The sequence below is a fragment of the Misgurnus anguillicaudatus genome, chromosome 19, assembly GCF_027580225.2.
Source record: "Misgurnus anguillicaudatus chromosome 19, ASM2758022v2, whole genome shotgun sequence".
In the NCBI taxonomy this organism is placed as follows: domain Eukaryota; kingdom Metazoa; phylum Chordata; class Actinopteri; order Cypriniformes; family Cobitidae; genus Misgurnus; species Misgurnus anguillicaudatus.
Window position 1 is genome coordinate 19,057,789 of NC_073355.2, and position 17,014 is coordinate 19,074,802.

At 37.4% G+C, this 17,014-nt stretch overlaps 2 protein-coding genes across 3 annotated transcripts; both read right to left on the reverse strand.

Annotated features, from left to right (window-relative positions):
- Positions 1–414: 414 nt before the first annotated feature.
- On the reverse strand, positions 415–5,801 carry chst12a (carbohydrate (chondroitin 4) sulfotransferase 12a). Its single transcript, XM_055190951.2, has 2 exons — positions 5,664–5,801; positions 415–4,634 (listed from the first exon to the last, which is right to left on the reverse strand). Exon 2 carries the CDS (start codon positions 4,586–4,588, stop codon positions 3,278–3,280), a length of 1,311 nt encoding a protein of 436 aa, XP_055046926.1. The 5' UTR covers positions 4,589–4,634; positions 5,664–5,801; the 3' UTR covers positions 415–3,277.
- A 1,456-nt stretch (positions 5,802–7,257) lies between these two features.
- Positions 7,258–16,971, reverse strand: eif3ba (eukaryotic translation initiation factor 3, subunit Ba). 2 transcript variants are annotated; one of them, XM_073857054.1, is made up of 19 exons: positions 16,738–16,971; positions 16,188–16,380; positions 15,748–15,867; positions 15,605–15,662; positions 15,394–15,522; positions 15,145–15,307; positions 14,923–15,046; positions 14,764–14,833; positions 14,620–14,666; positions 12,025–12,235; positions 11,857–11,929; positions 11,644–11,772; positions 11,480–11,552; positions 11,256–11,394; positions 11,028–11,153; positions 10,857–10,934; positions 10,642–10,750; positions 7,814–7,926; positions 7,258–7,731 (listed from the first exon to the last, which is right to left on the reverse strand). In XM_073857054.1, exons 1-18 carry the CDS (start codon positions 16,838–16,840, stop codon positions 7,826–7,828), a joined length of 2,046 nt encoding a protein of 681 aa, XP_073713155.1. In that variant the 5' UTR covers positions 16,841–16,971; the 3' UTR covers positions 7,258–7,731; positions 7,814–7,825. The 2 variants fall into 2 exon arrangements, with proteins under 2 accessions (XP_073713155.1, XP_073713154.1); XM_073857053.1 differs by having other exon boundaries at positions 14,764–14,828; positions 14,918–15,046.
- Positions 16,972–17,014: the final 43 nt, after the last annotated feature.

A 17,014-nucleotide genomic window follows, 5' to 3' on the forward strand; every position in this document is an offset into this window, starting at 1 on the left:
TCAAAACTAATCCTGTAACCTTAAGTTTGTTTAATCATCTTCATGGTTTTGTTTAAAAGCAAAATGGCAGTAAAATTAAGCAATCTGAACTTCATCTACACTAAACAAAGGTTTTGCCAAAAGGAAGGGAAAGCAAAAACACTGCACAACATTTTGCAATCCTCTGAGACATCTCTGTTTTGTTGCTCAAGCAATTCTGTGTTTTGTCAGTGAGAGAGGCTAAAAAAGCAATGAAGTAGGTTTTGATCTTCTGCAGAGGCATTTCTTGTCACACTATGACATCATACTGAGACAAAAATCTGACATAAAGCGTTTTAACAGAAAAGGTTTTTAGACGAATGAGGAAAGTTTGAGTTATGAAAAAGAGACTCTATATACATTTCAGGCATTCAAAGGAAATGGACGATAGCAGTGTTACAGTGTTTACACCATGCATTGCAACTTTATTGAGTTTTTATTTTGAAACTGAAGCATTAAATAATACCATAATAAATACAAACGCTATCTACATTGGCAAATAAAGTAAACTAATGTCAAGAACACAAGCTAAGACCTGATGTACATAACAAATGTTTCCCTTTTGTTTCCAGCAAATACTCTTAAAAAACATTTCATGCAAATAAGAAATTCCTATGATTTAAAAGTACACAAAGTGAAAAAATAACATTGGCATCATGACAATATAACACCTTTCTTTGTACATTGTGGCACCAACAATACACAAAAATGATCATTCTGAAACAAACCGCATAGGCAAAATACTGCACAAATGTTGAACAAATTTAAAGGGATAGTTCACGCAAAAATGAAAATTCTGTCATCATTTTCTCACTCTCATGTTGTTACAAACCTGTATAAATTTCGTTGTTCTAATGAACACAAAGGATATTTTGAGAAATGTTTGTTACCAAACTGAACATGAGCCCCATTCACTTCCACAGTGGGAAAAAAAGAATACTATGGAATTGAATGCAGATTTATAAACATTCCTCAAAATATCTTCCTTCAAGTTCATCGGAAATGTATACAGGTTTGTAACGACATGATAGGGAGTAAATGATAAGATCATTTTCCTTTTTGGGTGAACTATCCCTTTATACCGCCATTAACCTGGCTACAATGCAAAACAATGAATGTACTAATACAAGTTTTCCTTTTTATTGTGATTGACCCACATAGAAAAATAACTTTTTTGTAAACTTTTTTCCAAAGGCACTGCTACCAAATGGGCTCATCAGTGCAGTGACTGGAGAACGGTGGCATCCCTTGAGGGCTGGCTAAACTGGGGCATGATGTTCCCTCTGGTCCATCACTACAATCACGCTACACTTGTGCTCCACAGTATTTCCTATTACAATCTACAATCAAATCCACAGACACTTCATCCTCACATCTCTCTTTGACCTAAAGATCTCTTTTATACATCTGATCGAACGTGTAAAGTGCACCAAAGAGCATGTTGTAAAGGGAAAAAAATATCTTCTCTGCAAATAAAATCCTTTATCTCAAATGTAAATAAATGCTGATAACAGAACTAAAAACTACATTGACATTTGTGCTCCATCTTACTAAAGCAATATTTAGATAAACTCTCTAGCTAAATTAGAAAAAAACTCAATGTGCACACAATTATATTTCAAACAATATGCAAACAAGGCCATTATTTTACACTCAAAGCCAACCAGCATTTTTTTCTTTTTTTTGCTACTTGTAAGTGATGCATATTTATGAAAAGGACTGCAAGGCACACATGCTGTAGCATGCTGCAGAACAGAGGGCTCAACCCGCTACACCCTAATATAAGAATAAAACTGATGAAAGGATCGAAACGAGAACAGGCCACATTCTGAATACTGACTCTTCTGTCTGTAATATATTCTCTGTTATAGAGAAATATTTGTTATTTTACAACTCATTAGCATTATAATTTTATTTTGTGCCAGTTTTGTGCTTCACTGTTGAGCACTGGCAGTAAACAACTCTGAACTAAAGTTAATAACATCCACTCAAAACAAAACAAAAATACAACATAAAGCACATGCCTTAAAAATGAAAGAAACTCCTGTATAAGAGCAGAAGTTTCCTTTAGGATTGAAAAATAAAGTGTGTAAAATTTGACACTTTTAAGGACAAAATTCCTTTACTTTTCACATTTAATTGTAAACCGTTACAAAAATACTCTAAAATACTCTGTGTGTGCACTTCCTAAATGTACTATACATTTTTTAGATTTCTCTGATATTTTAGTCTGGTGATGCATTATTAGCTTACAAATATACCAAAAACTAAGGGGAAAAAACTCACTTGCTGGAATTATAATTCATTTTCACCTTTATACTCAATGAAAAGAGGTTATAGATTAAATCACAGATGAATCTGTTTTTCAAACACTGCTCAGTATCTTAAACAAAACTGAAAATTGTGCAGGTTTTGAGTGAATAAGTAAATATCAAAATGTCTTATTTCGAAATGTAGGCCAACAGAAACGCCAGTAACACATATTTGGGAAAGGGGATGAGTAAGTGTAAAGTCCGAAGTATGGTCCATTTTTACGCGTACGCGCACCTCCAGACTTTTGCCGCGGTGTGCATGCATCAAACATCTGTGTACATGTACGAGTCAAATAAACTATAATTTGCAAGGCTGTGAGTTTGACCGTGCATAAAAAAACAGACTGTGCGATTAAAGCATAAAATGTGTGTAAAGTGATGTATATTCACTACTGTCACTTTAAATGCCCAAAGGCTGCACAATCATCCCAAAGCCTTTTCACATGAGCCATGTCAGCATTCTCAATGTACTCCTATTAATCTACAGTGTTTCCTATAGCACAGGTTGAACATTAGCATAACCTAATATCACGTTTGGCCCCGTTTGATGCTGGTCTTTTTGAAGTGCCATTCAATTCCGTTACATCTGATCTGCGATATTATCTACAATGCTATCACGTTGAAGGGGCACGTGACTCTTCCATTAAAAGGCAGACATGTATCTTTTCAGGTTTCGTGTCTTACAAGGCCAGGTCCAAGTCAAGTCTTATGTTGAGTTGAAGTCTGTAAAGGTTTTTAATATGCTACAGGTTGCTTTTGTAAACCCTGTTGCATAACAAATAATACTAGAGTCCAAGTCAAGTATTGAGTCAATTTTTAAGTGTGAGGTCTTTATGGTGATCATCTATAGATCTCCAAGTTAAAATTCAGGCAGGAGGAACACTTATTGGTGTTCTTGTACTGTGTAAATGTTTTCAGCATTCCAGAAGTAGATCATGACAAAAACATTATTCATTTAACAGCTTGTCTGGTTTGGAATATCCAAATAGTTTAAAGTCAGCCTCATAGAGTCTGTACAGCTCATTTCTAGATTCCAATGGTATTTTGGCAAACCAATCCTGTTCCCAACTACTAACCGTTCGATTGCGATGACTTGGAGGGAACTCAACAACGTTATCTACACGAAGAATCCGTAACAAATGCTCAGCATCCTCATCCAAAGTCTCCAACTTTCCTACAAAATCATAATTAATCTGGCATGGATGGCACAGACGGTAAATTTGTTTCCAGTGCTCGTTGAAAGGTGTGTCTTTCTCGGTTTGTGGATCTAATAAATATTGAATGAAGTTTTTGAAAGACGGTCGAATCCCATCTGCAAAAGCGTTCACCACTGACACTGGTGGATTGGTGTATTGGCTGTACCTTTTCAGCATGACAACTGCGAATCTCCTGTAGAAGTCCTCATTAGGTTGTTCAAATTTGTTGCGATACGCAGAGATCAGTCTCACAAACGGATCCCTCACAAACAAAAACTTGGTGTATTTCTTAAGCTTGATTTTCATGAGGTGACGCGAGAACTTTCCGTAGCGCTTCCAGAACTTGTTGAACGTGAAGTGCAAGCTACTGTTATGGACGAGGTCTTGAGGAACATCTAGTGGGTTTTGGTAGGGAACGCCATCTAATAACAGACTCTCGCTCAGCACGATCATTATGCGCTTCCAGTTCGAGCAGGCCACCTTCGGAACGTAACAGTAAATGATCCCGTGTCTGTCATCTACTATCAGGTGATCTAATTCTTTATTGGGTATGTCATCAAAATTCCTGTACTTTCCCGGGAAGTCGAAGAGACTTCTGTTACTGCAAAAATCCTGAACCAGCTGCTTCCGATTCTCCTGCCTCTGTTTCATCTCTGGGTCTATCGGGGTCAGATGGATCTTCCACTCTCGTCTAGGAACAAACTTTTCCTCTGATTTTTCCGAGGACTGATTGTGAGCCTCGCCAGGGGGTGGTTCTCCTCGCACCTGCTCTGTCGGGTCAACGGTTCCCTCCAAAAATTGGTTGACAAAAGCATCTATGTCTGTCAAAAATGAGTTCTCTTTGTCCTCATCCGCTTTCTTTTCGGGATCAGAACGCCTATGTGGAGTAAGGCGCGACGGGTGAGGCCCAGAGATTGTTGCGTGGAGGTAAAAATTGGTGGCCCCCACCTCATCCCAGTATATGATTATAAGAAGGATCATGAAGACTGCACCAACAAACACAAAAATGCGTAACAGTCTCGACATTCCCATTTTGGTTGATTTTGTCTGGGAAAGTGCCATTTCACCTTAAGTCACAGCAGACAACCCAGAAAGGATGCATCATAACCTAAAGTACAAGGGGAAACAAATCAGAAAAGAGGAATTAACATTATTACCAAAACGTTTGGTTTTATATTATGCAATAATGTGGGTAGCGTTGTGCAACAAACAGTTAATACGCTGTGATGGCTTTAATTACATAGCGCTCACACTGCTTGAACCGGCTTTCACAACTTTGTAAAAAGCATTTCAAGTCAATAACATCTAAAGTCACAGGCTGCTGATAGAGCAAACCAGATATGGTAAACCAAAACTGTATATCCATTGAGCACTGTTATGATATAGAGGTGACTAAAAGGGAATCGTAGATAGGTATTGGTGGAAGTGAGAGTGTTAGTTTTGAATGCATTTATCTTGTGTTTTGAAGCACGCTAATTTATAGATATATCCTAAAGAAAAAAATATTATGGTGTCACAGAACAACACACTGATATTCGCTAGAAAGACATTTGCAAACGGATGCGTAGTACATTTATGTTTATTTATAACTGGCAGACGCTTTAATAAAAAAATACTAAAAACTGACAGATGTTTACGTACTGACTATACGTTCGCTTTTTGTTTTATTTAAATTCAGCTCGATTGTGAACCGGCAAAATTCAGCACTACACTAAAAAGCAATCCTCATATCATACCAATTCATCACATGCACAGGCGAGTCCTCACATTCATCTGGACACACAATGTAGCTCTTTGACACCATCTCTGACTGTGGAAGGAAGCTGCCAACAGTCGAGCTTATTCGCGAAACCTCACCATGATCCATGAACCATGAACCATTCATGAACACATAACTGTGCTGCTGGTTTCATTCAGGCTGGATACTATTGTAACGAACACGGTTACACTGACAAAATATAGATGAAGATTCAAATCTAGAGCAAGTACCAAGACGTGAACAAACCACTTTTCCACAGGAAGACGTAATGTAGCAACTCTACTAGCTCAGTTTAATCTGAATTTACGCAAATACCAAAAACTGCGATTTAGGAAAGTGCTAATGATCGTTTAAACACGTCTGTAATGCTGTTTTTACCTTATCGGAGGAGTATGAATTTCTCCATGAAAGCAGGCGGCGTCAGCTGAGGAGTGATGTGCGCGGCGCGCGACCGGGGTGTTGACACAGCAACGTTTCTGTGGTCCACACAGTTCTCGCGAGATTCTGCGCACACACACGGATTTACTAAACTTGACTTCATGATCAAAATATGACATCAAAATATCGCGAGATCGATGGTAAAGCTTATCTGGTGAATTGCTCTCGCTGTGCTTTGATGTCATATCGGTGTGCGCAGAACCGCGTGACGTCGAACACATCCTTTCTCTCAGGATTCAGCTGTGAATTTAATCTCAAAACATCCCTTATACGTTTGTTTTATAAAGGGAAACGTTTCAGCAAAGATGTTATGAGTAAACCTGACATTATAATATAATTATGTTAAGTATTTGTTATAAAACTTTCTATTACAACCAGTGCTGGAAATCGTAAAAAAAAAATCACTGGGGGACTCTAGTTTGGAGGGTGGGTTTGATTAGATGACCTCCTAGATGAGTTTAAAATAACTAATAACATTAAAGCATGTTTCCTCCTAAGTTCCTACCTTTTCTTGAGTATTAAAGTCACACAAACTTTTAACTTGTCCTCAGGTTAAAGAAAAAATTTGTAGTGTGAAAATTTGGATATTTATTTAATATATCTTAAATAAAAGGGAAAACCCTGAAATTAACCCGATACATCAGTCATATTACTGTGAAGTGTCATAGTAAAGGACACCACAAAGTGAGGTTCCAAAACCTATTATAATACAAAACACATTTATATATGTATAATTACCTAAATTAAATCCACTTTTTGGGGTTAGAAATAATACATTGTTGATATTAGATTAGTAAACCTCTCTGAAATATATGAAAATTATTTGTTGCACATGAAATCATCTCAATTTAATATGCATTTTGAAACAAAAATGTAACTTAACAGGGCTATTTTCCTCTTCAGAATAAAAACATGCAATTATTTTTAAAATGCACTTTTAAAAAGTTTTAAAAGTTTGAACCGTTGCATAATTTTAATACCTACTCAAAAGTGATCAACTGTTAACTTTGCAAATAATTCAATAAACACACCTAAACCTTAAGGGTCCAGTTCAGTAAAGAGAATAATAAAAAAAAAGCTACAAACATGCTTTAGACAAAGGTGTTACTGATGTGTCTCTCACTATGAATAAATAGCACTGGCATATTTTAAGATATGTCACTATGCAGGTTATTTTCAGTTAAGACAGCTGAAACATGTTTTTGTCTATGACAAGCCTTACGCCTGGTCTGTGAAACCAGGAGGAAGTGTATTACACAACATACAAGGCTACCAACTAAAGAAAGAGGCACCAAACTCCAAAAATGTGTAATCTAAACACACAGTTCAAAAACATGCTCGGAATCCTACAGGAAATTTTCAAAAAGTCATTAATCCATATTTAAGAGACTTTTTATTCACTAATATTGCTCCTGCACAAAAGCCTAATATATTCCTTTCTTTTAATCTGTTAGGGGTTTGGCTAAAGTTCATTAAGGCTAAACAATGACTTTAAACTGTTAATGAGCATCACAAGAGAGAAAAAAACAACATGTTTCAATTTCAATTAAACTTTATTCCCTTGTTGTGCATTTAATATCAGGTAATCTGAATGGAGGAGGATACAGCCCACTGTAGTGCCATTTTCGCACACTAAAGTACAAGTTCACCTTTCTGAAAATCTTGAAAAAAGTGTTTTCATTCAGTGTGATGTAAAAGCAGTTTTTGGCATACTGTGCCATGGTAACACCCTTTTGATGAGGTAGATCTACCAAAGGCAAAAACAAGAACATGCTTCATCAGATCTGCCAAAATCAGACCTTATGATGTTGACAGGACCGGTTCTCCCAGAGCTGGATTGTTTGTTTGTTTTATTAACGCAGCAGTCAACAGTGGCACAAAATTCTCCTTCCACAGCAACCAGTATTAAAAGGCACTTGATCGATGATAAACAAGGAATACTCTTAGGGGAACTCCCTCAAATTTGTCTTCAATGCAAGTCCACACTCCTCCACTAAAAAAACGAATGCTGAAAAGAAGAAAACAAAACATCATTATGACTATGCCAAGATCTTTAAAAGGGCACATTAGAGTCACTGGGCACGTACTACCTGCTGTTGGAACTACAGATCTCCGATGGGAATAATTTCTTCATTGATGAAAAACTCAATGGTCTCTTCCTCCCAGTCATCGACATTGCTGTCCAGGTCATCAGTGTCCACACCTAAAAAGATTGGAAAATCCAGTGACCACAGTCAGATCACATCCATAACCACAACTCAACCTCTACAGTGGACCTCTCACTCTCATTAAAATTTGTTGACAACTAATTATATTAAATCTCTTGAATAATGACAAAGTTTATTTTATGTCATTACTGAATGTAAACTCGAACTTCTTGACACTTTTTGTAAACTAATATTGTACAGGGTAAAGTATTAACTTGTAAATGTTTCTAAACTAAACTCATTAGCTGTCATTTTTGGCTGTTTTCTGCAACATTTGGTGGAGTCATGTCTCAGACACTCTGTTGATGGAAAGAAGGTGCAATTGTGGTCAACTTGTCTGCCAAGTCTGGTAAGGTTAAGGATTATGAAATATCACACACATTTGCATATTTAAAGTTCTTTACCACAATCTTCCTTGCAAATCCAACCAACCATCACATTACAAATTAACTGGCCCTCCATTTTCCTTTCGATTCAGAAGTGAAAACATTCTCATGCAGGTGCAGCAATAACCATGTTTATCAAACTGCAAACCGCTACTGGCCTATATAAAACATGTTTTAACTGACTGCAGCAGTAGTTTAAACTAGTTTACCACACAGTTTAAACAGGTCCCATTATACAATGATTAAAATCTTGCAGCAAATGACTGCACCAGATATTCAACTGGTAGCAAACATTTCATGGATTACTAGAATGTAAATTGCAACACATTTATGTTAAACCACAGAGATTAGATAACAAACTTAAATCAAGTGTCTTATAACAGTGGTTCCCAACCTTTTTAGCCCCAAGTACCCCCACAGCCCTATCAGTAAGGCTCAAGTACCCCTTCGTCGAAAACTAAACCAAAGTTGTGTTTTAAAGACAAATTATTAGTAATATTAATTAATTAATTAATTAATTTTAAACATTAAAGTATAAATCACTGACTGATGAAGCATGTTTATTACAACAAACCACCATAATTGCGATCAGTGTTTGAATTTTATCAGCTGATTTGCATTTTAAAAGACACACCCAAAAATGGCACATTTTTGCTCAGGCCTACAAAATGGCAATTTTGACACGTTATAATTAATTATCGGTAGGGTGTTTTAAGATAAAACTTCACATACGGACTCTGGGAACGCCAAAGACTTATTTTACAAATAAAAAAAAATTCATCATATGACCCCTTTAAGGGCCAGATTTACTAAGAGCTTGCGCAAACTACCATTTTGCCGTTAAATAACAATTGAACATACTAAAAACACGCAGTAGATATTTAGCTCTGAATAGGTGTTATTTTTGCGACCTCATCGCATATGCATTTGTAGAAGTTTTCCTTTTAAAAGCAAGATTAATAGGAGGAGAGTATTACATTTTGCCAGAGGAACATAGTTTTTTTTTAATATATAGTTTGCCAAGCCATGCGATGTTTAATTTGCTGGAGAAAAGTCACGAGGAGAAGTCAAATCAGGTGTTTCAAAACTTCTTTTACCCTTCATCTTTCGTCCTCCGGTTCTTCATAATGTACTTTTACTTTGTTAGCTGCAATTTTACACTACGCAGTCCGCATTTTCATTGTGATGTCCTGCCGAGGTATCTTATTTGCGACCGTGTACTAATTTGCGCTGCTCTTAGTAGATTGCATTAGTCATTTTGGAAATGTGCTTATGTCATTATTGTGCCTGTGTTTTTTATTTGCGCCTTTGTAGTAAATCACACGCAAATTTTCCACTCGGGCACTTGTTTGGAATTGAGCACTCACATCCTTTTTAGTATATCTGGCCCTAAATTTACTAAAATCTCAATTTAAAGTTACTGATAATTAAAGTGTGCAAATAGCTTAAATTATTCTGTTCAAATATAAAGAGAAACAAAATGTTTTAAGACATTCACTACAAATACAAAAGACATCACACGGGACAAAATATGTTAGCCAAAAACAATTCAAATGTTTTTTTTGCGTCATTTGAAAATGCAACGGCAGTGAGAATGAATATCATTATTTGAACATTATTTATAGTCAATAAACTTTGTGTCCTTAGAAACTTTTCAGGTTCATTGAAAATAGTCAGATCGTTTTTGAGTTGGACATCGCTATATAACAGGACTGGACTGCGTTTTGAAGCATTTAATAACAACAGCTAATAATATTAATGATAAGATTAAAATTACATTTAAAGTAGTACTTTTTACAATGCTTTCCTCACAAAAATCAATCTTAGGTCAATGACTGGACGAACGAATGACATTTTTATTAAAAGTAAATGAGATCAAAGCAAAATCTAAATCTTTTCGCGTACCCCCTGGAAACTCTTTAGTACCCCCGGTTGGGAATCACTGTCTTATAAGAGTAACATATAGGGCTGCAAGGTATTGAAAAAATTCAACTTGCTAAAAATTTTATACAATATATATGCTATCGCTTTATGTTTCACATTCTTTCTTGGGGAAAAGCATCACTCTCTGTCTTGCCAGTGTCTCTCCTATCTGCATCAATCTAAAACTTTGTCTATATGTACCTTTTGAAATGATCAAATCATTCAGCTATTACATTATGTACATTTGAGATATTACTGTTTATTATATTTCGGCCCTACAAACGTGCACATTTAAGGAAAAGTACAAAAAAAAACAGGATTTGGGCACCCAAAGTGGCCCAAGCAATGTCAAATAATAAATGATATTTAATAGATAAGAGACATTATCTTTGCATTTGTTACCTCCTCTGAGTTCAAGACGAAGGGGTCTCTGATCTTGGTACATCTGCATGGCTTTCTCGCGGTACTTGCGATACTCCTCCATCATGGCACGCCTCTTGTCCACCAATTCCTTTGAAGCAAACGCCACTAATCTAAATCTGAGCAATAAACTTAATCACAATTTACAGAAAGTAATTTAAAATCACTTTATGCATTATACTTTTAAAAATACTTACCTTTGAAGCCTTGGACTGACTGAGACGATCTTTCTGCTCAAAGATCTTGGAGTACTTCTTGAGGTCCTTCTTGATGAGCTGTGGGTTCAAACCGAAGCGGTGGAATTAGAGTTTGGTATGAAAGCAGCTGAAAGGGTAATAACTGCGACCCTGCATCTGATGTTAGCTCACTTTGATTTGCTCTTGGGTCAGGAGAGAGGGTGGGCGGGGCCTCCACAGCAGCTGGCAGAAACGATCTTTGTTGTTCTTCTGCAGCAAACGACCCTGGAATGTCCACAGCCAGAAGGCGTTGTCCACCTGGATGGATAGAAATTGCAAGTTTGGTTAGCGCGTGTATCCATCTTTAATATAAAACCTTTTAAATGTTTAAAAATACAATTGTGGCACATAATAAATCACCTTGTGACTCCACCAGGAGACAGATGTCACCACATATCGTCCAGTGGGATCCCATTCAACGTCTGATGCCATGTAATGTTCGGCAAAGTTCATCATGGTGCAGTCTGAAGTGTCCACAAAAGCAAGAGCTCCATTCATACTAGAGGAATAGAAAAATACCAAATAAATATGATTGAATTATATGTATGAATCACACACACAAAACATTTTAAATGAGTACAGACCTCCTCAGCCCAGCCAAAACCAAAAACTGTCCCTGTGGACTCCAGAAAATGCTATTTGCTTGCTGCTTGTCAAACATTTTGAAAAAGAAAAAAAAAAATTTGTTGATCTTTAAAAGAAACATCTACACCAAAAAGCCAAAGTATATTTATTAAAAGCAGGGAACACATTTTGATTAGGTCGATTTTGCCATTGTTCTTCACGTGGTAGAACGATACATTGATTCTGGGAGATTCACCATGTAGGACAGCAAACTTGCTGCCATTTGGTTCCCAAGCAAAGGCAATGATGCTTTCTGTAAGACAGGCATAAATATGAGAACCGAGATCAGGTATATAAAAAAAAGTGTAAAACAGAACAAATATGCTTCTTTCCTTACCTTTCATCTCCACCACATCCACAGGTACCTGCTTCTCTCTCATTCGGAAGATCTCAAAGTTGGTGACAACACCCTGAGGTACAAAGAAACAATGATGAGTAATTTCTCCTTGGTCCATGAGAAGAAAACTTTCGGCTATAGAGCCCAATAAAGAGGCAGCTTTTATACCTGTGTTCCTTTAGGTGTTCTGTCCACTTTTACACAGAGATAGTCTCCATTTTTCTGCCAGTGAAGCTTACAGTCCACAACATTAAACAGGTTACGGACTCTGATCTCATTTCTTGATGGGAGTTGCATGAGGGTGACTCTTGCTGGGATATCTTTATCCTCAGGAACCCAGAATGCAATGATATTATCACCCGGTGACCAGGAGAAATCCCTGTGGAAAAAATATTGATTTAAACACCTTGACAAAGTGATAATGAAATATGAGTGATAACTGCACTTACTAAGGGTAAGCAATAAATTGAAAATTCACCACACACACGTTTCAACATAACAACATAAGTTGAAATTGTTTAACATCATTTTTTAACTCATTCCCCACCAGCCTTGTGTTTAAGTTGCACACCAGCATTTTTTTTTGTGATTTTCACACAAGAGTTTCATAAAATGCCCTGCAGGAAAATTTTCTTCTAAAAATATATAGACATACAAATATAAATTTTTATTATTTAGAAACTGACCAATATTGCTTTCTATTCTCTAAACTGTTGCTATGTCCTGCTGGGGTATCACAACACTACGGAAACTGAGGCGTAATAAGTCACATAGGGGCGGTTTCCCGGACCAGAATTAGCTTAATCCAGGACAAAGCCTAAGTTTAATTAGGAAATATAACTAGTTTTAACAAACACGCCTTACTAAAAACATTACCTGTGTGCATTTTGAGGTAAAACAAAGGGCACTGATGTATTTTAAGATATGTAAGTGCAAGTTGTTTTCAGTTTGAAGAGCTCTTAAAAGTGTTTAAGTTTAGGACTAGTCTAATCCCTGTCCGGGAAACCGCGTTTAAAAGTGTTTAAGTTTAGGACTAGTCTAATCCCTGTCCGGGAAACCGCGTTTAAAAGTGTTTAAGTTTAGGACTAGTCTAATCCCTGTCCGGGAAACCGCCCCATAGAGGATAAATACCACGATATGGAGTTTGAAAAAAAAGCCACATCGCACTGCTCTTTTTTAAAATAACGTTGGGTGTTTAGCCCCTAAAATGCTGAAATTCCATAACCTATATCCGGCATGCCGTGTAATGTCATGTACACCTTGAGTTTATAAAAATATAGCTTAAATGTGTGAAATAAATGAACAATGCCAATAAACAGCTGTTAAAATTGTAGTCAGAGGAGGCTTGTATTCCTTACGTCACAAGTTAACAAGCAGATTCCATTTTAAAAATGGGTACTAAAATTTAAAGCAACAAACAAAAATTCCTGATTTTCCATGACTAATAAAATTCCCTGACTTTTAATGTCTGAAAAAGACCTTTTAAAATTCCAGAAATTGCATGACCCGTGGGAACCCTGATTCATGCCACTTCCAAGTACAAGAACTGTAAGATCATGAACAGTAAAAAACTGATGCACTTAAGTATTTGCATTTATGGTCATGAATGTGTCCCATTACTAAGAAATTGGGGCTATTTACATTGGTATTAAGATGTGTTTTCGTCGATCGGATCTCAAGTAGACGAGAGAGACGTGAGTATTTACACGTGAGCAGGAGTAACGATGAGTTTAAATGGACACGGGGGGGGATGGGGGGTTGGTTCGCACACTGGACCGCAGCTCAGCGCCACACCGCATCTAGGACAACTCGAAGGTATCGTACACCGGAAGCACATTAAATAGCGCAAGCCTAATCAGATAGAATCAACTTTAAAATGCAAAATATACATTAGCAGCCAATGTTAATCGTTAATGATTTGGGAGAAATATGATGTTTTTTAATATTAAACTATGTGAGTGGCGCTCTGTGGCACGACAGGGATTAGAGCAACTTCCTGAGTCGTACCTGGGCACCGCGGACAGGTGCTGCCGGTGTGCGCATACTCATAGAAAGCAATGTCAAGTTTTTAGAACGACGCAACGCTGAGATGCGCGTCCGGTGTGCGACCCCCTTAATACTTACTGCTTGTGTTGTAAGTAAACATGCTGCACAGTGTTTTGTATATGTAAGAGCTTTCTCTGACATCTCAGCGCAATTGATGAAATAAGATTGCGCAACTTTCACAGACCCGCAAAATGAAACGAATGAAATACGCTGAAATCAGCCGCTTTAGTTTTATCAATGAAAGCCTACAGATAGCCCTGTACACTGTGTGTTTGTGCAATAAGTCAAAAAAGACGTAAAACATTGTGCTCGGTACCTCAGATTAGATAAACAGGCGAAAGGTAAGGCAGTCTCATATGGTTGTTCGAACACATTCAACCACATGTGCATTTACACTACAAAAGCAGTGTGTGCTTTTCAACTACCTCTAAATGTGGTTGAAAGTGGTCGAAAGTGGATGAGCGCAAAACATTTTGAACACCGTTTACACCTGTCTTTAGCATCATTCACTTGTGATCCGATTGACGAAAACACATCTTAATACCAAGTGTAAACAGCCTCATAGATTTAAAACTACAATTCAGCTATTTGTTTGCATCATCAAAATTGGTCTTATCGATGTATCGATAATGAAAATAGTGATCAGCAAATGTCATCATTATTGTTTACTTTTGGTTTGTGCTGTTATTAAGATTAAGCATTTGTCGTTATACTCACTTAATTCCATTTATCTTCAAACTCTTCTTGTCTAAAAGACCCATTGACTATAAAGAGGAAAAAGTTTTGTTAAAATTACATATCTGAACTTCTCTTATTCTTAAATTAGCATTGAAACATGCTTTGATTCTTTAGGACACTAACTGGTGTTTCGTAGATGCTCAGGGTGTCCTGTGTCATTCGAGCAAAGAACTTTCCATCTGGACTCCACTTAAAACAACACACATTTTTATATTAAATGACATTTAACAAACGATTAACAAGTCAAGTCCTATTCAAATCAACGCAGACCACACTTACTTGAAAATCGGCCAGTGTGCAGAGCTTTCACAATGAAAGCCTCTTTTCTTCTGTCCTGTAAGAACGTCCCAGATAATGATAGCCTGTGGATCATCTTTAGTGTCCATGAGAGGGCTGAATGTGACAACATATCTGCAAAAAACAACCGCATTACAAATGTCTATTAAATACATAATATAAAATAACCAATAAACTGCATTCAAACAAAATGTAATAACAACATGGCATATCTCTCACAGGGAGAGAAATCGATAAGTTGCACTCCTTGATGACTGAACCTCTGGATCTGCTTGAACTTCTCACCTCCCCACAAAGCAATGCCTCTCTGATGGAATGTGGCCAGATAAGTGCCTTTCGGAGACCAGCGCACGTACGTCTCGGTCCAGCGCTGCAGCAAAAGTATGATAAAAGACACTGAATACACTTTGCATTGACCTATTAGCCACATGGTTTAAACATTTTATTTGGACGTACCGCTCTTTCCTCCACCTCGATGGGTTCCTTCACATCATTGGAAAATATGCCCGTTCTTTCACCAGAGTCGTAGATGACACTGTACTGATCACGACAGTCAGGATCCTCCATCCAGTGACGCAGGTTTCCCTGAAACATAAATACGACGGACAAAGTCAATACAGTGTTGAATACCGTACGTGAACGAATCTTCTTATTTAAAGATACTCACAAAATCTTTAAAGGGCTGTTTCTCAGGAGTTTCCCACTCATCGCAGATTGACATGTATCTAAAATGAATCGTAGTAATTTTGGATATAATTATTCACGTTTTATATGCACTTATGCATAATAACACAATAAATGGTAACATACTTGTCAAAGTCTGTAAAGAGATTGACACGGAAAGTATGCTGCTTGTCCAGCTTGTAGCCATCAGCGTTCTTCACAGCTTCAAGAGCATGGCTTGGTGCAGAATACTCTAGAAATATATACCTGTAAATTGCATGTATTATTGTTAGTACAAGATCAACAAGGTACAGTACCACCCCATTTTTATCATACGTACAAGAAGTCAAAGATTATTTGGGGGGGATTTTTTTTCAGTTCATACATAAAGCTAAAGTTAAAACCCCGGTATAGTTGCAGCATTTTGATGCCTGCACACTGTGCACAATCTAGCTGTGTGTTTTAAAACAACAACATATACAACCACCTATCATGTAATATCAGTCATAACAATTACAGATTATCAGCATCAGCCAAAATGTCAATATCCTTGCATCCACACATTGCATAGCAAAAGTTAACGTTACCCTTTGGTCTTTCCATCAGCATCTGGATAAAACTCATTGGTGATTTTGCCAAACTTTGAGAAGATCTTGTGAATGACATTCCGGAGTTTCTCCAGACGATCGGGTCCGACTTGAGGTACATTATCAACCACAACAACCGAGTCAATGCCATCAGCCTCCTGCGGTTTGTCCCTCAGGACGTCCCCAAGCAGCTCTGTATGAGAAGAAATCGTACTGTTAATATTATACCAACAGAAATCATATATTAAAAAGGCCACAGTTAAGCATTGGGAAGATATAGTTTTGAATCAATGAGCGCCAAATAGCTGATGCTGTGCTGCATCTGTTACAATGCTTTTGTCTAGATAACGCACATTGCTGAACTTCACCGAACTTAAGCAGACGTGTCTATAATAAATAGCGTTTAGCCTGGATTAGCACAGTCAACTAGCCTGTAATTTCTTAATGGACGTAAAAGCTGTAATTGCTAGTTTAGTGGTGACATATGTTCAGGTTTACGGTCTTATCTGCCGTTAGCTGTGGAGCTAAAGCTAGCGCAGGCCTCTCTTACCCTGATCACTGATGTCATCCTCGAAATCCTCCGGATCACTGAACGAAGGCTCTTCTTCGTCCTCATACTCCAAATCGTCATCCATGTTATCCGTGTTGCGCATTTAGTGATGGATTTGTGTCTGTTTGGGCAGGTTGGTAAATGTCACTCCTGAAATTCAGAGATTTTACTCACTCGGCCATGTGCACGGCAACCGGCGCCAACCACAGCGAGTGAGAGAAGGACCGTACCATGTGCGCGGAGGGCGGGTGACTGCTCTTTCATAACATTTCATATT

Excerpts from the sequence above, each read along its gene's own strand:
- eif3ba (XM_073857054.1), bottom strand. The coding sequence starts at position 16,840 with ATGCGCAACACGGATAACATGGATGACGATTTGGAGTATGAGGACGAA. Across the intron at positions 15,868-16,187 it reads GCTGATGGAAAGACCAAAGG|GTATATATTTCTAGAGTATT; the intron begins GTAACGTTAACT and ends TGCAATTTACAG. Across the intron at positions 11,930-12,024 it reads GAACACCTAAAGGAACACAG|GGTGTTGTCACCAACTTTGA; the intron begins GTATAAAAGCTG and ends TTTGTACCTCAG.
- chst12a (XM_055190951.2), bottom strand. The coding sequence starts at position 4,588 with ATGGCACTTTCCCAGACAAAATCAACCAAAATGGGAATGTCGAGACTG.